General features: G+C 39.7%; 1 protein-coding gene across 6 annotated transcripts in view; it reads left to right on the top strand.

The window, feature by feature from the left end:
- Positions 1–22,700, top strand: part of LOC139625887 (adhesion G protein-coupled receptor D2) — a 108,404-nt gene that overhangs the window by 34,696 nt on the left and 51,008 nt on the right. For all 6 annotated transcript variants that reach the window (XR_011692030.1, XM_071485945.1, XM_071485946.1 and 3 more), the window contains 3 exons: positions 7,323–7,364; positions 12,188–12,241; positions 15,165–15,318. Coding sequence is in view for 5 of the 6 variants with exons in the window: in XM_071485945.1 (XP_071342046.1) it covers positions 7,323–7,364; positions 12,188–12,241; positions 15,165–15,318 (250 nt within the window). In the remaining variant the exon portion in view is untranslated. The remainder of the gene's footprint in view (positions 1–7,322; positions 7,365–12,187; positions 12,242–15,164; positions 15,319–22,700) is intronic.

The raw sequence follows: 22,700 nt of genomic DNA, 5'->3' as shown, positions 1-22,700 counted from the left end.
TCTAGTTAATATTAAAGAAAAAGTTTAAAAAATAAATCACGTATTATTGAATGAACAGATCAGCCACACAAGTCCACCCCCTCACCCACCGTCATTCTGGTTTATTTAAACGTTGAAACAAGTAAAATAGAGTGCTCATCTGTTACTTAGGCACTTCATCAATAACGTTTGTCCATCTGATGTAAAATCGATATGACACACACTGACACAATGCCAGAGCAATGGCAAATGTGCCGTCATTTGTCATCGACTGGCAATAAAGATATGTCACAATTGATTTTAGCCCATTTCCCCCCCCCCTCTCTCTCTCTATCTCCCTCTCCCCCTCTCTTCCTTGCTCTTTTGCAGTAGCGGTAATACAAAAAAATAAATGAATGTTATTATGACTGAGGCATGGTCAGCCTTGCCAAACTCAATTAATATTAGAGCAAGGGGCTGTAATGATTTGAGGGTCTGCGTGTTGTGTTTTCATTGAGATACCCTGTCAAAGATGTTATAAAAGAAAAGAGAAGGGATAGATGGATGGATGGTTGGGTGGGTCTGTTCTCTGGAGAAAAGGTTTTGTTTTGCCCTTCACTCAATATAGATGTTTTTAACAGACTTAACAAACTCTTTCCTATTTTTTCTCTGTTTTGCTTTTCTTCTTAATTCCATTTTGGGTTTAGCTGCTGGAGTATTTTGTGCTCCAGCATGAAAAAAAAAAAAAAAAATTCACAGTGACCTTGGACTGATAGAGTTTACGCATCTTAAATCATATTTAAACTGTGAGGAAATGCCCAGTGTTTGTGTTTGTGGGTTTAGGAGTCCAGAAGTTTAACCAGAATGTTGTTGTTTTTTTTAATGTAATTTGTTTATAATGATACTATGCTATTCTTAACTGTGTCAGTGCCATGCAACCTTGGTCAAGCTGACCACACCTCTCTATATAGGAGGGGTTTTAGAGCTCATTATATTATCTTATTAGGGTATCTTAGTATTATTATAAAAATGCTAATTGCGATACAAAAACAAAATAAAAATGTATTTATGGACATTTTTGTTGCAGTTTTTTCCCCCTTGTACATGCATTTATTGTACAGTTTCATGTGTCTCCAGAGCATATGTGTGTGCTCCTCTCTGTATCTGCTGTGTGTATGTTTGTGTGTGAGATTTGACATTGCAGTTTGTTGCCGCTGGGTTGTGTACTCAAGTTGCGCCGGTGGTAGCGAGCAACATCTGTTTCGGGCTTGTTGTTCCTCTTGGCTGCTTTTCAATTGGATTTCCTCAAGCAGGGCCAAAAGCTGTCACCTCTGCCAGGCTCTGTTAGCGATCACCGCCGGCCCCTATATTAAGTAGGTGGTTCAGGGCTAAGCTAATAACTCTCCCTCCTCTCCTGAGCCATAACACACCAGTACTGGTACTGCTGCCGGCCTCAGTTTGTGCCTGTTTGTATGTGTGTGTGTGTGTGTGTGTATGTGTGTGCCTGTAATCTCTCGCAATACACCCTGTAGAGGCAGGCTGGCTTGGGGGTCCCCTCCTCAATGTGACAGCCCAAATGACTGGATGTGTGTGTGGGAAAGAAACGGGGTGAGTCCTAATAGCCCTTCTCAAAGAATGACTGATCCACTTTCCCAAATCATGTACAATAGGATGGAAACAGGAAGAATACTTTCACCCCAACCCCTCCATGACACACAGACTCTATACTGTAATGCGTCATCGTGAAGAGAGTTAAATAAAGAGTTTAATGATACTGAATGGACATAATGGCCTGTCCATTGTTTGAAAGGCTCTGAAATGCTTAAAAAACACAAATGCAGACAGTTTCAGTTGTCAGGATTGTGTGTATTTGCTTGCAGTTTTGCCAGCTAAGTTAACTTTTGAAGGCACAATTGGGATTCTAATTAGAAAATGAAGTTGCAGCTTGACAATAGAAATCCCCCCTTTACAGCATTCCTTGTTGGCAGAGTACACAAACTAACTTTTAATCGAGAATGAGTGGTTTTCAAATACCACTGATAGTACAATGGTACGGTAAGGTGGCTCACTGTTTGCTTCAGTTGTAGGAGAAAACCTGTAACATTTTTTTCTTGAATGTTCATTTGGTCACAAGTTCAATGACACTGATTCCATCTAACCCTGTTAGACTGAATAAAAAGTTATGTTACTTTTTGTAGGTTTGGTTTGTATTTTATTTTTACACTGAGAAGACACTTTTTTCCGCTCCTGCTTGACCTGAGCAAAACTCATATGTGTGTTACAAAATTTTTATTGGGAGGTGTTTACCTCATCAAACTTACAGAGTGGCCGGCTGCCCGTCTACCTGCCCGTCTGTCTGCCTTCATGTCTTCTTGCCAGCTTCTCTGGCCAGCTGGAGCAGTTACACAGAGCTGGATTTGAACTGAGGACCTGCAAAGTATCAACTCCCTGTTTCACAGCACTGACAGACACTTTGATTTGACATGCCATGAGCAGTTAAAGTGAAAGTTATGTATACATGTTAATTAAACTGTTTATGCATGGAGGGGTCAGAGACATTAGCAAGTCCCAGCGCAGAAGTGTGAATTTCTTTTCTTTTTCCTCCATCACAGTGTTTTAACCTCTTCTGTCTCTCATTTCCGTAATGATTGCCAGGTGCAAGTGCAGAATTTTTCCTCCCCTTTTTTGCCAAGTGCTGATGCAGATAGCTCTATTTGTGAAAAGTGTCTCTGTGTGTTTGCATTTAGGCTGGGGTATTTGACGTCGGGTCCAACTTGTTCAAATAGCTCTCATTTTTGGCATTAGGTGACACTGAAGCCTGGAATTCTCTGAAGGATGTGGAGGTTGCGGTTTTCAGCTACTTAAGAGAAAGCTGTCGGTCCAATTGAAAGATGCCATTTGTGAAAAGTATATCTATTTGGATTTTTGATGTAGGATTAGACAAGTATAAAACATTTTTGACATTGAGCAATGGCAGTGCCTGAAGTCCTCCCAGAAACTGTGAAACATGTGGTTTACAATTACTCCACAGAAAAAAACACAAGCACAGCTATCATGTGTGTATGAAAGGATTCTGTATGTTTTTTTTATTTAAATATGGAATGCTGAGATGGACTGAAACTTTCTCAAGCAGCCCGCTTTCTACTTTGTGCCACACCATTGCAGGACATTCTTCTCAATCATATATTTTTTATAGTTTTAGTGCCCTAGATCAACTGAATTTATGCAAAGTGTGTCCTGAATTGCCTAAATGACTGACATTATGTGTTTGTAAAGGGTGAATCCTTTTTCCCCTAAGAGATGATGTAGACCATGTCTGTTTTTGAATGTATTTGCCCATTTACTTAAAATCATATGTACAGCAGAAACAGTATTGTACTTAAAACCAAATCACATCAAGACAAAATTTACATACACAAGACTTTAGTCAGACAGACTCTCCCAGCTGTGCAGATATGGACAGGACACTTCAACCATAGAGATGGTTGATCATAAAAGACCAAAGGCATGTCAGTGGTCAGGTCGGTCACCATGTTGAACATAATGTAAAGAGAAACGTATGTGGAAATAAATGTAATGCAGACAAAAGCACAGTGGCTATATTATTAAACAGGCCTCCTCTGTCAAAGGATTAACCTGACACAGGTGTATTGACCCAAAGGTTGAGGGGTCCCCTAAACCAGAGCCCTTGTGTAAAGTTGCTTTATTAGCATGTCTTATTGGAGCATCAAAGGGCTCAGTCTTTGAAAAAAATAGTCTTCAATTCCTAACCTTCACTACTGGAATGACACTGAAGACATCTTATTGAGTGTGATCATAGGTGGATACAGGCCCTACAGTACTGTAACATTTCTTTTAATCAGTGGAGCTGATGAAATTATTACACCGTGTTAGTCATGGGAATGACTGCCAATATAGACTGCAAAATCCTTACTTTTTCATCATAGTTTGTTATGTTACTACCAGGAACCATTTATTTCTTAAACAAACAGAAACAGGTATAACACAAAAGTCATTATATGCCATGTTAACTTTTTATACCCACTCAAACAAAAAAGAGATCTGTGTTGACAGCAGCAAAAAAAAAATCGAACAAGAAAGAGAAAGCTGCCCTGCTGATCTCTTTCTCCTTGCAAAGACACTGCCCTACCCCCTTAATCATAGTTTTCATATCTATGTATTGGAAATTTGTTTCCCAAGGACAATGTCATAAACTGGATGTTTTCTGCTGAAATGTAAAGGAGGAGAGTGAATTTACAGGCGTTCTTCAGTTAGAGGTTGTAATCATTTGAAATGGAGAAAAAAAGCTGGAGACACTAATACTGCTAATACTAGTAAGACTAAGACTAATTCTACTGACAAAAAGACATTGATAACATCACAGACTGAGACAGACTTGCCGTTCATGTAAGTGAATCAATCTCTGGCTTTGATTTGTTCTCTCCGCTTTCTGAGACAAAGCTTTCTGACAAGAGAGGAACACCCTTGTTCATTTAAACAAATGTTATTTTCTGTCTTGCATTGCAACATAGTACATCTCTCTGGGGTAATAATGTTTTTGGTCAAACAGTGTTTGTTGGCTTTAACTTTTTAAACATACAATTGTTCCCTAATTAGCTGGATGCTAATTAATTTATGCTCCCCTGTTTGATGTACAGTATAGCAATACTTTGAAAGCAACTGTGTTCATTCTTTGAATAAATTTGTAGCATTTGCCGCCGAGTTCAAAAGAAACAGGACTGGGTTTAGAAAAGCACACATGCATTTAAATAATGCGCCCCCTTTTTCGTCTCTGTTTGTTTTTAGTGGGAATATTAATGAATTAACATTTTAAACAATCCATCATTATTGTTGTGCAGCCACTTATTTTTAACTCAATTATATTTTAATAGATCATTTTTCCTAATGTGCACAGTATGTTCTCCCCACTTTGTTCACTACACAACAAAAGATTAATTGCAAATAAGAGGAATGATCAAAAACATGATAATCAAATTGCAACAATAAGTTGGAAATTGCAATTCTAATGCAATACAATAGGGTATGTATTGCAAATTAACCACCCACTGTCTGTTGTATTGTATTGGTGTGCTTATGCACATGTGTGTTTATGTGTCTGTGTGAAAAGAGTAAATGATCACACTGTTTTCATACATGATCCACAATATATAGAATATTTAGCTTGTGCTTTTAACATAAAAATCATAGGCTGTGATTGTAATCACAACCCATTTTTTGTTGGTGATGTGTACTTCAAGTAGTTTTCTGTGACTTTAAACTTTTTAATGGAATACCTACTGTATATCACAAATGGAAATGACAATGGAGCAGCTTCCTTGACAGCAGTTAGGACTATAGGGCTAACTGAAATCATAAAACCTGAAACATTTAGAGTTAAAAGGTCTGTTAAGTATATCCAAGCAAAGTTGATTAGTAAAAGGGGCATCACATAATGCATGGCTTCTATTAATTTGTATTAATTTGTGCTGCAGTCACTTGTAACAGACAATAACACTGTATTTAAGTAGATGTAAGCTCACAGTTGGAAATTGGAGATTTCCAGCTGATATGTCATCTTGCTCATATGCTTGAATAACAACACAGCTTTGATTTAGATTGAGAAAACGCTTTGCAGCCTTTTCAGCTGAAACACTTTGTTACATGGTGATTGTACAATTGTGTATCACAAAACAGTTGGAACTGTGAGTATTTGCTGAGTGAAAGTGGGCAGTTGAAGTATGAACCAGAAAATGAAGTTTGAAAGCCAGAAATTTTGGCTGTAGTAGCACTCATGCAATCATTGGTATTGGTAAACTAAACCATCAATCCCCTCACTGTCATATTGTGGTAAGGAGCAGCTGCACTGTATTAGGTTGCAGCCAACATAACATGCAACTGAAAGTAAGAAATGTAGAGATCAAATTGCAGATCTCAACTTGAGATCCCTTGTTATGCCTGTTGTCTTCAGCATGCCGGAGACCAGCGGAATCGTCAGTTTAAAGAGGATGGATGTCCTAAGTTGTCACCTGACAGCCCAACAGACACGGCAATTCAGTCCCTGGAGGACAGGAGAGCAGCCAGTAGGAGGTGAATGGGCAGTAGCTTGGGCTAGAGGTCGTCATCGTTGGCCATCGTCGGCCTGTCACTTTGAATGGGCCCCCAAATCATGTTGTCAATGGTGATGCATCGAGATCTCCCACTGGCAAAAATTGGATGCTCCAAACTCAACTTGATTGATGCATTGACCAGGTCGATGTGGCCTTACCCTCATTTAAAGATAAAGCAACACAGACACACTATTTGGTGAAAAGGGAGAGATGTACTTTTAAAAGTTTTTTTTTTTTTTTTTTTGTTGTGTGTGTGTGTGTGTGTTAGCAAGACCAACATCTGTGTATGTCTGGCTTATCAAAGAATCTACTTTATCTATCAGATGTGAAATTTATAAGATTTCACCTGCCTTTTCATTCTCCTTTTAGATACATCTTTTGTGGCACAGCTCAGTTCCATTGAGGCAGCAGGATTACATTATGGCCTGAAGGCGGATGCACAGCTTGTACATTCAATGGCTGCCACAGTGGACTGAAATGACAAATAACTGTTTTTTTGTGACCAAAAATGCAGCCTTTATGTATCCAAGGGCATGGTATTCTTGGGCCCTGGGTACTAGCCGTGGAGTTTTGTGAACATGAAATATCTTCTTTTATGTGTCATTTTTTCATTATGCTCCCTATGTCTCTCTCTTTCTATGATTTCCTCCAATGATTTTCCTTGATAGTCTAGTCTGGCCTGAGTTGCTCTTGTAATGCGTGTGCATGTATATGTGTGTCTTTTAATATGTGTTTGAGTTACCTCATCATTTGCGGCAGTTTATGTTTGTTGCATATGCTTGTGAATGTGTGGACTTTGTGTGTCTGTGTATACATGTTTGTTGGTACTCAATCATATAAGTGTGTTTCCGTGTCTAACAATATGGACTGAATACAGGCACTTGAGATTTTTTATTTTTGATAAAGCTGTGTGGGACCTTGGGTTTGAGCCTTTGATGGCTCAGTGGGGGCTGGGATGAGGAGCGTGAGTATTGTAGACGAAACAAATGCAAGCTGAGCCTCACGGATGTGGCCCAGTTTGGAGAAGTTGTACTCTTTCAAGTCCTGCCTCTTCTCTCATTACATTTCACTACAGTCTCACTTCTGCTCTGCATAGCCAGGATAGAAAACGAATCAAACTATCTCATACTTTTGATCTTTTTTTTCCTCTTTATGAAAGGATAAGAGAGAAAACAACTGTAACAACTTTGTCCTCCTTCTTGTTTCTCTCTCTCTCTCTTTCTCTCCCTCTCTCTCTTTCTTTGTCTGTGTTTGCAGGGCCTGTTCATCTTCCTGATATATGGGGTGTACAACACAGAGGTAAGTCTGCATTGTGTCTCAAGGCTGTCGGAGTGAATGAGAGAAATGACAAGTTTCTGATGGGCTCCCTGCTTAAAAGCTGTGTGGGTGGGGTGTGTGAGTACGGATGTGTATGTGTGTGAACGTGTGTCTGTGGATGGGAGGAGGGATGGGAAGGAGAGGAGGGGACATCGTTTCCACGCAAGCATCCCACTGCCCTTCATGCTTGGACTAACTTATATGCATCCGAGTCCGACCATTAAACACTGACACGCCGCGGTTCTCAGCCACTCATTCCTCACCCACAATGGCTAATATTTCACTGCCTCTTTAAGTTTTTAAACTCACGGCCCTCCATTTAGCATCCTGACAAAGCTGCTTGGCCAGGGCTTCGCAGGGCCCAAAGCAGTTACCGTAGTAGGACAAAAATAAGAAAAACAATATGCAACCAACAATATGCAATGAAGGAGTGAGGAGATACAGTATTTAGATGCTGCATTATTACCATTTATATACGCTGTGGCTGTGTGGGGGTGGAGGGTTGGTGAGTGGCGAGAGACAGAGAAATACATTTTAATGGATGAGACTCGAGTCATGAAGATCACTCTTGGTCAAATATGGCTCTTAGTGTATGTAAATAGGGTTAACTTTAGATGTGCATAGGTGATAATGTATCTGAGCCTTCTTCTTAAAATACAGCACTTCTTTCTGAACTTGGGGTCTATTTCTCATTTTTCGACACCTCCCATTCCAGACTTTAAAGAGAAATTATTAAAGGATTTGCCTTGTAGCACAGTTAACTATGCAAGATCCAAACCCCTGATTTAACAATAATCCCTGAAAACACACTTCTGCAGTGGTATTACATGCTCTGTCAAGCAAATCTAAGCAAACCATGCATGTTTTTACTTTTCTGGAGCTACATGTAATATGGTAAATAGAGAAAGAATGACATATTAACAAAATAAAAGAGAATTAAAAAACAAAAAAGAAGAAAAAAAGAAAAACAGAATGCCAAAGTTATTCTAACACAGTGTCTCCTTTGTTAATAGAATGGAGCATGGTTAATGAGTCTTCTGCTGAATACAAACATACCTCATTTTTTTTATTTGCCTCTTACTGCTTTGATTGAATGTTCAAGGTCAGCGTCACCATATACAAGCAGCCTTTTTTAAGAGATGGTTAACATATAGCTCTATTACTTCAAAAATAATGGGCAAAATTACCCTAGTCCACCCTCCTCCCCCTTTTTATTTCTTATCTGTTTTTTCATCAGACTTTCATCAGACTTTATTTTAACTTTCTGTCATCATCACCTCTGTCTGACCATCCAAGAAGACATCTCTCATGTAACATTTCATGTCCTTTTTTATTTTCCCTGTCTTTTCCATTTCTTCATCCATGTCTTCTCTAGAGCATCAAGAGCTGTCCCTGAGTCAAAGGCAACGCACCAACAATGTAGAGCCAGGGAGGGCTGACCCTTCACACTGTAAAATAAATCAACATGGCTTTCTTGCTTAAGTTGCTTTTTTAGTGCTTGGGATTTTTTTTTTCTTACACTCAAGTTGTCCTTGACCCTGGGCTTCTCACAGTTCGTTCAAAAGGACCACGCTTCTTTGTTAATGCTTGTTTAAAAAAAAAAAAAAAAAAAAGTAATGTTGCCATTATTCACATCTACACATTTCTCTTTCTCCCTCTACACTCTCTGCACCTTTCTAAGTGGCTTTTGTATCTTTAACTTTTTACTTATTATCCAGCTTGTGACACAGAGTGCTGCTGGCTTCAGTTTTCCCCCTCCCTGACACCTACATGAAGATATTTGCACAATAGAAAAATTAGCAAAATGCTGAAAGGGAAAGATCAAATATAAAAATGGTGTCTTCCCTATAATTTTCCCTGTTTAAGTCAGAGTGACAAGGAGAGCCCAGTGTGAGAGAGCTCGGTTCCTCTTCTGTCTGTATTCATTTAAGATAACCAGCCTCCGTGGCTGGGGAACTTCAACACTCGTTCACGCACATCAGTTGGCCACAAGCCAGTGTGGATGAACGTTTACACCAAATGCTGATCGTCATCTTGAGCACAAAGACTCGATGGGGCAGAAAGGATCAAATGGACATGGTGGATAGTTTATACTATGCTGTGACGTTATGTTTCATTTTTTGTGTTTCAGCTGTGTGTGTTGACAAGGATTGTTGACAGCTGAAGCTGACAAGCATGTGGCAGGCATGCAAAAGTATCAGAAGATGAGGCTGCTTAGTGAAACAAATTGTAAGGAGTTTAGAAAAAACTTTGCAACTAAAGTTGGTGGTAGTTGTTAACCCAGTAGAACAAATTAGTCTTTAACCATCTTAGTGAGAATACATTTTACTTTGATATGCTAAAGAAAGGTGTTGCATTAGTTTGTGCTTCAAAGTCAGAAAGTGCTCCATTCATGAGGCTGGTATCTAGGCTCAGTAATTACAAATATGGCAAGGAAGACAGACTGTGTCTGCTGCTATTACGCTCAAAATGCAGCGTTTTAATTGCTAATTACCTGACAATAGCTTTCCATTATTCATTGCAATTAGCTTTTCCTTGGTGGTCACCTTGTAATCCCACGCTTTGATGACCTTTTATTTCCATCAGCTCCAAGGATGTCGGCAGGTGTTGTTGGGCGCTCTGCTTTCATATGGTAATCGCTTAGCGCCCATTTACAAGGGGAACCACGTTTTGCATCATGGCGAAACCTTGAGTGTGCGCAAAACCTCTTAAACACATAACGATCATCTAAAACAATGCCCTTCCCCTCATTGTCAAATGATTAATTAAGTTGTGTCATGTAATTGCCTCAGCACGCCGGCTGCTTTTGATATCAATGAAATCCCCAGGACTTACTTTCCCCATTAAATAATGTCTCTCCAACATCTGCACCATGTCAAAGGACTGCTGCAGATTTTGTCAGAAATAATAGGTGGGTTGTGAAAACATGATACTGCTGCTGTTGAATCTGCCCTGTCACAAGGCTCGGGCTCTCTTCATTATGTGGCCCTTCAACAGTGGTATGTATGCAAAACACCCTCTGTATACACATGCTGTCTCTGAGACTGTGTGTGTGTGCGCTCAGTGTGGTGTCATAATTTATAACACAGTGCGACTTAATGAAGCCATAAGCCATAATGCATATTCACTAACGTGGTGGGCTGGGCTGGGATGGGCTGCGGTGATGAGTGCCCAGCCGCTACAAATTTACAGTGAGTGCTGACAATGTGCACGATCAAATGCGCACACACACACACACACACACACACACACACACACAGACCTCATAAGTGCCAGAGGCTTTTCATGGAAGACTTCAGCCTAACTGACTGAACTAATGACACACTGAGTAATTTCTGCTGTTCTGTGTGTATGTTTTATTTAAGTGAAATTGATTGTTATACTATTCTTGTTAACTGTAAAAATTGTTTTTGGTAAAAATAATATTGATATGGTATGAAGAGGTAATGATGAAGTAATATCTCCCTTTTTTTCCAGTAAAAATATCATCAGCAGAAATATTACATTGAATGAATGATTAATATAAATCATTAAAATAACAAATCCTGTTATTGCTCAATTAAGGGTCATAACTTTTTAGCAGGTAAATGATACATCCATTCATAGCTGTAGCTGTGCAACCAAACATTAATTTTAGTCTAATACTGTAATGTTTCATTCAATTGTGGATTGAATTTTACATTTTGAATATTATTTTTCTTCCAGTGTTTGTATATCTAATAATTATGTGAGAATCTGTCTGTGGATGTATTAAACTATATGTATTAACCAATTATTGAATGATCAGGAAATTTGTACTATCATAAAGTTACAAGCATATCATTTTTGAAAGTGATTTTTAAAAGATATTTTTTATTTCTATTTTTTACATATAAAAGAATTTAATAGCTGACACATTAAGTTGCTTGATTATGCTTACATAATGTGACATTAATCACACAATATTTGCATGACATATTTGTTGATAATCTTAATCAGTCATAAATACTTGGATGGGTTAAATTACAAAATTAATCAATAAAATAACACAAAATTAGTCAGTTAAATATAATTAAAGGTCATCCAAATTATTAAATTTTTGTAAGCAAAAATTACAGCATTCAGTGCTTATCTCATCGAAATTCTCCAGAGGATTTTTTTTTTTTTTAATTTAATTTTAGTTTTTATTGAGTTTATTAAATAAGTAGGTGAATTACAAATTAGGGTTGAGGGTTAGTTTGATTATAACTATATACTGAAATTGTATATATGTAAAATTAAACCTGAAATGTATAAAACTCCTGTCTGGTATAGTCTGTGTTAAATGAAGGTGTGCAGTACAGTGTTTCATCCGGAGTGTAAAAATGTAATCTGTTCTGCTAGGGCGGTCCCTTCTCCTCCAATAGCTCCATTTGTTGGTCCCGGCGCTCTGTGTTGACAGATGATAGCTTGAAGTCGTCTCCTTAGTTTGCCAGCTCTATGTGTCACTTTCAAGTCCCATTAGCTACTGGGACATACTGGAACACCCTCGCACACACACACACACACACACACACACACACACACACACATACACACACACACACACACACACACACACACACACAAATCCCCAACCCCTGCCCGTCGCTATCTGCAAACTAATGCTCAGTTTTTGTTGTTTCCCCTCCACACTCTTTTCTCCTTTCCTCATTTTACACTTTGGGTGCTTGCAGGCGTTTGCTGTGAAAGATTTTTTGTTTTGATTCTTTGTAAGTGTGTCTCACTGAGCGCTTTGTCACATACACTTATCTCTTTCTTTGCCATTCTCTCTCTCTCTCTTTCAGGTTCGGAGCACGGTCAACAGGATCAAGGAGAGAAGAAAAGCACTTAATTTTTCAGTATGTAATCCTCAATTTTTCTGTGAATACGTGTGTGTGTCCCCTTGTGCCTTTGTGTGTGTGTGTGTGTGTGTGTCTCTGCAGCACACTGGTGCAACAGACTCAATTTTCCTTACAGCTTTTGCTTCTCATGGAAAAAAAAAAATCACTACTCCAGCAATTGCGATGAAAGCTGGCCGCAAAGAAACATTGTACATCTGGTAGCCTCTCACTAGTCGACAGTCCATGTTAGATGCCCTTATACATCAAACGCAGACCCTTCGTAATAGCTCCCCCCCTTCCTCACTTTGCCCATTGCAGCACCTTCATCCCAGCAATGTCAAGCTCCGCAGTGGGTTACAAGTTTCTAATCCAGGACAAGCCGTCCCCTGACATTAAAGTGTCAGGCCAGTATTTATACCTTGTTGGACGCTGCTGTTTGGCTGAAATGGTAGGATGCTGCGGTTGAGTGTGTGTGTGTGTGTGTGTGTGTGTGTGTGTGTGTGTGTGTGCGTGTGTGCGTGCGTGCGTGCGTGCGTGCGTGCGTGCGTGCGTGCGTGCGTGTGTGTTTCGGAAGATCATAGCCTATGCAAAGCACTTTGAAAGTAGATAATAATCTCTAGCCCACACAAACACACACATACACACATACATACATAGTGACAATTATAGACCCTATTTCCTTGACAAACATCTGATCTCATCATTCCTCACTCCCTGCAACTGCCATCTCACGCACACACAAACACATACGCACAGGTCTTTGGAGAAGGAATGAAACCATCTCTGACACACATAGAGATGGACACTGTGAGGATGGGAAGAGAGAAAATAAAAAATAAAAAAAAAATAATTGTGTGTGTGTGTGTGTGTGTGTGTGTGTGTGTGTGTGTGTGTGTGTGTGTATGTATGTGTGTGTTTGTGTGTGTTTGTGTCTGCATGTTGGGGGGGTGGAGGGGGCCCCCAGGGGTCCCTTGCCATCGGGTGCAGTCTGATATATTGGCTGCTCATGTTATCAGTGAGGCCCCCACATTTACCGTCATTTTTACTGCTTCCTCTCCCAACTCGTGGTAGCAATTTTCCAATCTTGCCGGGTTCCGCCACCAGAATGCGTTTTTTAGCCATCACTGCTGCCTGACGGTTTTTAGCTAATGCTATTTCGTGCCATAAATCCTGCTTGAAATACTGTATCTACCTGTCCTTTGGTTAGATAGGAGACATTTGGCTCTAGATGACCGCACATGCCCCTATATTTCCCCTTGTTGTAAAACATAGGATTGGGTATCGTGCCTCGCTAGGTGAGGGATAAAGAGGCGTTGGTGGCGTTACTGCATGTGGCGTCATTTGAAGACAAATGGTACTTGTCGGAGATAGTGGGGTTTATATGTTGTGTTATTTGCAACAATTGAAGGGTTAACCCTAAGGGATAATTAACTTCAATTTCAGCATCAATTTAAGGATTTAGTAGTTATTTAAACAAAGAAAGATCTTTTGAAACTTTAATTCCTTGATCACTAGCATTATTAGAAACCAATACAAAGCCCTACTGAGGTCAAAGACGTCCTACAATTTATCTTACAGAATTCTAACTCTTGGATGATCATGTGAGATACGGATTTCATAGGGAAGGGAAAACACAGGCTGATACTTAACAGTGCACATCACATCAGATTAAATCTATCGTGTATTACGTGTATTATTATATTTAAATATAGCAGAAACAATTAAAGTATATGTTGCTTTTGGCTCAGTGGCAGGATGCACCTCTGACCTAGACAACCTCTCACATAAATTTCACCAAACCTAATCACACACTCTCCCCTCTTTAATTCCACACTTCTGTCAACCTCTTTAGCCCTCTTCCTTGTAGTAGCCCTCTACATGGACGGGGGTCACACACAGCTTTTTTTATCCCCAGGGGGTGGGGTTTTATACACACACACACACACACACAGCCACTTTGACCAGTGTAGCCTGCCTGTTTGATACCAAGCGCCTCCTGACCCGCCCTGACCTCCCGCTTGTACACGCACAGCCAGATTGCTTTGTGAAATAAAGCTGTCAGTTACAGGACCCAAATAAAAAACAACCCCCTGTGAATACTCCATGCCCCTGACACCACTGAAATATAGATATAAATTGGAAGTGGATTAGTTTCTTTGATCTTCATTCAAGTCTTGACACGATATAGGAAGTTAGGAGTTGGTTGGAATCTGTCTTTTTGTCTTTGTTTGGTACCACAAAAATAGCTGTGGAATAGCTGGATGTTGTTAGGCTTGTTTGATAAAAGATTATAAATGAAAAGCCATTTGCTGGCAGCCCTGGTTGGAGTGACTTACAATTATGTGTAGAAGTGTATACGTTTTTGTCTGTGTGTGTGTGTGTGTGTGTGTGTCTGTGTGTGTGTGTGTGTGTGTGTGTGTGTGTGTGTGTGTGTGTGTGTGTGTGTCCTGTGCACTGAAGCTGGACCTGAACACTACACAAAAGCAGCCAGAGTGGCAAGCCTCCATTCTTTGCCATGTGAGGCATTCCTTCCTGAATGAAGTACAGCATGTAATACAAGAGGCCCTGCAGCCGGAAAATCTAAAAAGCTGCAATTAATCCTTCTAACTGATCAGGATGTCTTCAGTACACAGTGTATGTTATCCTTCTATGTTTTTACACAATGTTACCTTAATATTGTCAATTTTTTTTATGAATTGTGTTTAAAAAAACAAGAGAATAAGAGAAAATCATAATTAGGCTTAGAATCTCTGCGATGAATAAAAAAAAAAGATGTGTGTTACTAATTTATATAACCAGTGATCAGCTAGGAAAGTATGCATAAACTTGATATCTTTGTTTTTATCAGTTAACAGGGAAGATAACCTGCGACTGTGTTTCCTGTGTAAAACCCTACAGTGATCTCCTGCAGCTAACGCTGTTGTCTCCTGTTGTCTTACAGAACTGTGCCAGTTCCCGACCATCCAGCTCTGTCACCAGCTCTCGTCCTGTCAGTTTCCCACTTGGGACCAGCCCAAGCCAGGAGGAGGAGACCACCCCTACCTACACCTGCGGGAACACGCTGGACCTTGGGAAGGAGGAAGAGAGTGCCAAAGGTGAGTTGTCAGACCAATACCATACACTAAAAAAATCATGCATATGTCTGAAGGCCAGCATATGCACTGAGTGAGTACCTGTCATAGGAGTGAATAGAGGACCATATCACTTGAATCAAGCAATTACTACTTAAAGATTTCCGGCTAACTTTTAAATATATTTACAGTAGGGGCTTTGTTAATCGGGGCCACAGGAGTATTAACTTTTGATAGAGAGGAGGGGGCACCTCTAATTCACTTTTCCCGACAGTTTTTCCTAGTTGATGAGAGGATTCGAACCAGCTTTCTGTGTAATTGAACATCAACAAGATTGCTCGCTAATGGAATAACTCTCTGGCCTGTTTTTTAATTAGAATGAAAGATGGCATCTGAATATATAAGAAAGCTTGGAATATTTAGTGGGTTGTGTACCTTTTTTTTCTTAATGTACAACCCCATTTCCAAAAAAGTTGGGAAACTGTCTAAAATGTAAATAAAAACCAAATACGATGATGTGCAAATCATGTAAACCCATATTTAATTGAAAATACAACAAAGACAACATATCAAATGCTGAATTCCTGAAATTTTATTGTTTGAAAAAAAAAAAGTGCTCAATTTGAATTTGATGCCAGCAACACGTTTCAAAAAGGTTGGGACAGGGGCAACAAAGGTCTGAAAATAAATAAACAAATAGTGCAACAATTTAAGAATAATGTTCTTCAGTGTAAAATTGCAGAGAATTTATGAATTTCAGCATCTATGGTTCATAATATCATAAAGATTCAGAGAATCCGGGAAATCTCTGTGTGCAAGGGACAAGGCCAAAAGCCAACATTGGATGGCTGTGATCTTCGGGTCCTCAGGTGGCACTGTGTTAAAAACAGACACTGCATGGGCTTGGGAACACTTCCAAAAACCATTGTCTGTGAACACAGTTCGTCGCTGCATCCACAAATGCAGGTTGAAACTCTACCATGCAAAGAAGAAACCATATATAATCATGATCCAGAAACGTCACCGACTTCTCTGGGCCTGAGCTCATTTAAGATTGTCTGAGGTGAAATGGAAAACTGTCCTGTGGTCTGACGAATCAAAATTTCAAATTCTTTTTGGAAATCATGGACACCGCGTCCTCTGGGCTAAATAGAAGAGGGACCATCCAGCTTATTAGTGCACAGTTCAAAAGCCAACATCCGTGATGGTATGGGGGTGCATTAGTGCCCATGGCTTGGGTAGCTTGCACATCTTAGAAGGCACCATTAATGCTGAAGAGTATATACATGTATTGGAGCAACATATGCTGCCAACCAGACAACGCCTTTACAGAGGAGGCCTTGCATATTTCATCAAGACAATGCCAAATCACATTCTGCGCATATTACAGCAGCATGGCTAGGTAGTAAAAGAGTCTGGACACTAAACTGGCCTGTCTGCAGTCCACGCCTGTCAGCCATTGAAAACATTTGATGCATCATGAAACGTTAAATACGACAAAGGAGACCCCGAACTGTTGAGCAGTTGAAATCCTATATCAGGCAAGAATGAGTCAACATTTCTCTTTCAAAACTCCAGCAACTGATCTCCTCAGTTCCCAAATGTGTACAGAGTGTTGTTAAAAGAAGAGGTGATGCAACACAGTGGTAAACATGCCCCCGTTGAATTTGATGTGTTGGCATCAAATTCAAATTGAGCATATGTTTTTCATAAAACAATAACATTTCTCAGTTTCAACATTTGATATGTTGTCTTTGTTCTTTTTTCACTCAAATATGGGTTTACATAATTTGCAAATCATCACATTCTGTTTTTATTAACATTTTACACTGTCATTTTTTGTACCTTTTGAAGAGGGCTGGAACTGTAGCCTTGCTGTTTGAAACATTCACAGGGTAATTTACTGTACGATGGAGCAGTAAGATGGTAGGCATCATCTAGTACATTTAATCAGTTGCACATTTAATCACTTGCACTTTATTTAGTAGGCCTAGCTAAAATTAGTGCAGTCTCATGCAACAGCCCTGTAGTACATTGTGTTTCCATTAAGATTATGATGTTACATTTATGTTCAAACTGTTTTAGAGAGGTGTTGATTCAACTTCATTGTCGTTTTGGAGACTGTAGTTAGTTTGTGCTATAAATTTTACTGTGATATGCTGAGAGGTGTTTCTAATTTTTAGTCTTTATTGATTGATGGTCAAAATGTTAGACAGACTACAGTCTTCCAAATTATCATGACGTTGAATCATATTTTAGCACTGTATTTATGTATATTCCCCCAATGTTGCCCCACGAGCATATCTGCAAGGCATTACTGCAGGGCACTCTGAAACAGAGAGTAGCAACTGGTCTGTTGAGTGAAATCAGACATCCGAAATCTCCTGTTAAACACTAACCAGACACCCTGGTTTCAATCTAGCTGCCTGACCCATGCTGCACTCAGCAGAGTTAAGAGTCATTTGGATGTGGAAAAGATTGGAGACACCGGTTTCAAGGCAAGGAAAGAAAGGGAGAGGTCGATCCCTGGTTTCATTTTGTTATTTAGAGCCGGTCTTAGTGTCATTGGTTATATTTGTCCCTGTTGATGGAGCATTTACAGCGTGAAAGAATTCCTGTTTTTCATTGTGTTCATTTATTTGCAAAAAATGATAAAAATAGAGAAAAAGAAGACTGGAAAAAAGGGGGGAAAAATATATAAAATAAACCTGCTTTAATAACAACTGTAAAAAATATATATTCCTGAAAATAACAGATATGACTGAGCAGACAGTGTTTAAGTTATGACCCCCCATTTATGAGAAAACCTATGCATTTAAGGAGAAATTTTAGCAGTTTAGTAAACCCCACACTTTTTCACTTTTTAAACACATTGTTATTTCATTTATTGACTATGCAATAGAACAATTGAATATCGCATAATACACAGTCTCCTCATCTGGCAGATGCGTTGGTAATGGTTTATGACTTGTACAATAATGATATTCACATTTGAATAGTACATGTGCTGTGTGTTATTGCTGCTTGTTGCCGCTCCGTGCACATCTCACACTGTGATTTACAGCGTTTCCTTTGCAGGTGATTTGCATGGTCCCTGACACTATTACTGTCTCTTCCATTCACTCAGCGTGCAGTTGTTAAGCAGTCCCCGTGTCACATTTACATGACTGAACCTCCATCGCAACCTGACAAATCAAACTCAGCAGCAAATATAATGTTCTTGATGTAACACAATTGCTGAAATAATTGACAATGATTCTCAGATGATATTATTCAGCCCATTTGCTGCTCCTCCAATCTGCTCCCGACTCAGTGCTACAACATGCAAATGTAATCGACTCCTTGTGACAGAGTGCTGGCACTGGCTTGGCAACGGAGTGCTCATACAGTATAAACTAATGCTGCTGTATGCGTATTATCATGCCGATGTGAGCCACACTAGCAAACGTGCGCTCTCAGTAGACTAACTAATTATCATGATGAACACAGCTCACCTGACTTATACTGCATCAGAGGTGACTGAATGTTTGTTTTCGTATGAACAAACATGCATGTAAACATGTCTGCGATGCTGTTAGGGGTGATGTGGCAGCGGGAGGAAGTTTGTGTCTGTGCATGCTTACAATTGTGTATTTCTATAGAAGACACAGAGGTACGTGAGAGAAATAATAAATATCGCAGGGCAGTTGATCGAGTTTACAAAGCTCAGAAAAACCTTAGGAAAGGAAAGTGTACAGTTGATAATGTTTGATTAAATCAGTTCTTTGTCACACACTGTTACTAAAACATAAAATCGTTTAACCTTTAGCAGGCAGTGTGGTATTTTGAAATTTGTAGCCGTTTCTTTCATTTTCAATCAAATAACATTTTTTTAAAAATGCGAATCATGCCTGAATGAAAATGAGCAGATTCTTGTTTTTTGGGAAGTGGTAGCTTTTAAGTGAGCTGCCTTTATTTGGCCTACATGTTCCACATATGGTACAATGTGTCTTCTCACCATAAAGCACAAGCAATAAACAAACAGATGGGCCCCATTTTTCCTAACAATAACCACAGCATCTCCTAAATGATAGTGAAATCTTGTATGTACAAGGTCAACCCTTCTTGTTAGGGGGGGCGTGGGGGGCTGTTTGTTTGATACCTTTAAGCATTTTCCATCTTTCTATTTACTCAAGTTGGTTGGCGCAAATGTCCAAGGCAGGCAGTGGGCTACACTGAGGGTACATGTTGAAAAATATACACAAAATAGGGCACATATTTGCTGTGAGCACAAGAGAAGGACAAGTTTATAATGAAGGAATAATAGAAGAATAGGGGGCGAAGTGGGGTGGGATTTGAATTGAAAGGGGAAGGGTTGTGTGGGTGTTTGAGTGTGTGCATGAGTGTTGCATTCCTGATGAGATGGCCCCACACAATGACTGAGTTGAAGGTTGCGAGCCCTTTTAAGCAGGAATAATATGCTAGGTCACTAGTGTTACTTCACATCATCTCCTTGTTTTGTTAAAGCCTCCTTCCCAACGAGCAAAGACAGCCAAGCGCTTATCTTTCTTTTATGGTTCATGTTTTGAATTCAAAAGGTCATAGAGTTTTCCTGTAGGGTCACCTTTGCTTCAAACAGTGTCCGACTGGATTGCAGGTATTGTTTTATTTCTAATTAGATTAGACTCCATCCTGTTTCATGTCTTGTTTGTGTCATTATATGATGGTGCAATGGTGATGACTTTTCCTTAACGTTGTCTAAATATCATATTGTCTCTGAAGGTGAGGGTCACAATTTTATGTGTTGGGATTTCAAATTTTAAGTGCTGACAGGTGCAGCAATAGATGGACCAATTAATCACCTGTTTAGAGACTATAATAAAGGAAAGGTACAGTATCGTGCAGTATCATGCAGATCTCAGAAGATCATCATAACAAACCTGATTTCTGGTGTCATTTTCAGTTTATGTAACCCAACTTGTAGGAACCATATGCCTGCACATTGCTGACATCTGACACCCGTTCCCCTTCCTCTCTTCCTAACATGTGTTCTTCAGCATCCCTCACAATTAGGGGCCTTGTAGATAAAGTAGTGTGGCGGTGTATTGCATGCATCTTCTGCAGATCTCTGACTGTGGGCTTGACTCCCCCTTACCCCCCTCACCCCATACACCACCACTTGTCATGCATGTTTAGCTCAGTTCATTGACATGCAACAGGATCCCCTGCTCCAAAAATACAAAAAACGTGAAATATTCCCCTGTGGAATGACAGCATATTTGCAGCAATTTCATCTGGGTGCTTGGATGGGACTGTGCAAAAACAAAAGCAAATTTTCAATAAATTACCGCAATGCCACTACATATTAAAGAAAAGTGATCATATTTCGTTTTAAGGATATTTTATGCACAAGAACACTTCAGTGTGTTCAATGGCCAAATTGGTAGAGGTTTGCAGTATGATTTGCAGATGCAGCATGGCAGTAAAGTTATTGTAGCACAATCCTGCAATGGCTAAAATCTCAAATTATATGTGGTCTCATATCACAACACCAATATCAACAGATGTGTCACTGTGCTTCTGAGTGACTTTAGAAATATGTGAACACTGTCTTGTGGGAAAGTTGAGAAATAGTTGTGTACAGATGCTTGAAAACCTGACACATTTCAGTAAAAAAAGGCAGCAGCTGTTAGGTGACTGTTGCTTGACCCTTCTCTTTGTTTCTTTTCTTTGTGATTTTTGCTCATTTGGATGTGCATATGGTACATCTGTTATTGTGGCACTATGCATTATGATTTATACTAAAGTGTACTGAATTCATGAATGTGTAACTGAATGTGTATGTCTTGTTCAGTGTGTGTTAAGTGCTGAATACTGATGTAATTTCAATATGTTTTGCTTCTAAGACAAATTCCTCTAACATGAAGTAGTATCATACAATACTGTTTCTTTTAATCAAAGAATTACTGTATTCAGACATAAATAGTGTGTGGTCTGAGGTCTGTTTTAATCTGAACTGATCAATTTAAAGTAAAAGTGCTAGAGTAAAAGTTTTTTTTACAGTATAAAACTAATTGTGTTTTCTATTAGTTTTGACTAATAGAAAACACTGGTGTAACAGGCCACTGGTGTTCATCAGACACCAAGCATGCTTTAGGGAGAATAATAATGAGACGTTGTTGCTGTGGGAATTGACATCACATTGACACTTACCACAGCACAATCACAGACACTGGAGGCGAGGTGTGCGTGTCTGTGTTGGTGTGACAGAGAGGCACTTGGCCTCTGAGCAGCCGCCTGTGTTCAACGTCTTACTGATGCAAAGTGATGTGGACTAATTCTACATCTGCTGTAACCAAAACAGGGCCGGAAAGTTCAGCCAAGTCCCAAAAAGAATCACTTCCTCAATGCTCGTCTTATACTGCTCTCTCTCTCTCTGTACAAATTAAATTTGATGCATTTTCCCTGCATCCTTTTTGTATTTTGAAGTATTGGACAAATAAGTGGATACGACTTTGGGGTTTTGTGTCTGTGTGTGTGTGTGTGTGTGTGTGTGTGTGTGTGTGTGTGTGTGTGTGTGTGTGCGTGTGTGCGTGTGTGTGTGCGTGCGTGCGTGTGCGTGCGTGTGCGTGCGTGTGCGTGCGTGTGCGTGCGTGTGCGTGCGTGTGTGTGGATCGAGATCTGGCTTATTGGCTTGGCTGTTTAGAGGATGTGTGGCCCTGAAATAGGCTCTTGTCATGTGGGCTGAAGCTTTGAGGACTTGATTGTAGCCTCACAGTGTAAATACCCAAACAAACACGCAGCGGTCAAAATGTGCTATCGGTTTGCCATGTATTTACATTCCTCTTCCTCTCCCCCACTTGGTTTCTCTCACTGTCTGTCTTACTCTTGGATCTGATTTGTTAATTTGTATTTACTTGCGAGCTTTACTTTCTTCTTTCTTCTGCGCCCTCTCTTCCTCTGATCCTGTCTCATTCCATTTCCTTCGTTGTCACAGTTTGTGAATCACATTGTGTGCCCAAGTATCATGGCTAAATTAGGAAAAGGACTTAGAGACAGGAATTAAGATTTAAATTGTCAGTTAAAGCACTTGTCTGCTATTTCTCACTGTTGTGTGAAAAATCTCAATATCATTCTTAGATCATTTGAAACGCTTAAACAACTGCGTTCCCTGCCCTCATACCACATTCTGGCATTTCATATTCATCACACTCAATGAAACAAATCCACAGATGAAATATTGAGCCCATTTGGTTGTTCTTAAGTGGCTTTAAGCGCAACTGTTTATTCATATTCGCCCAGCCGCTACAAAGCTTACCAGGCTTCTCGAATTTGTTTTCAGCAGCTGTTCTGCATAACAGCGCTATGCTATCACGCACAGGAGAAAGTCTGGCGGAGGGAATCTATTCATAATTCAAAGAAACAAC

This window comes from Trachinotus anak, unplaced genomic scaffold (genome assembly GCF_046630095.1).
Source record: "Trachinotus anak isolate AG129_WGS33_773 ecotype Australia unplaced genomic scaffold, CSIRO_AGI_Tana_v1 ptg000010l, whole genome shotgun sequence".
Taxonomy (NCBI): Eukaryota; Metazoa; Chordata; class Actinopteri; order Carangiformes; family Carangidae; genus Trachinotus; species Trachinotus anak.
The sequence above is the reverse complement of the archived record's forward strand: the minus strand, read 5'-3'. Positions and strand labels throughout refer to the sequence as shown.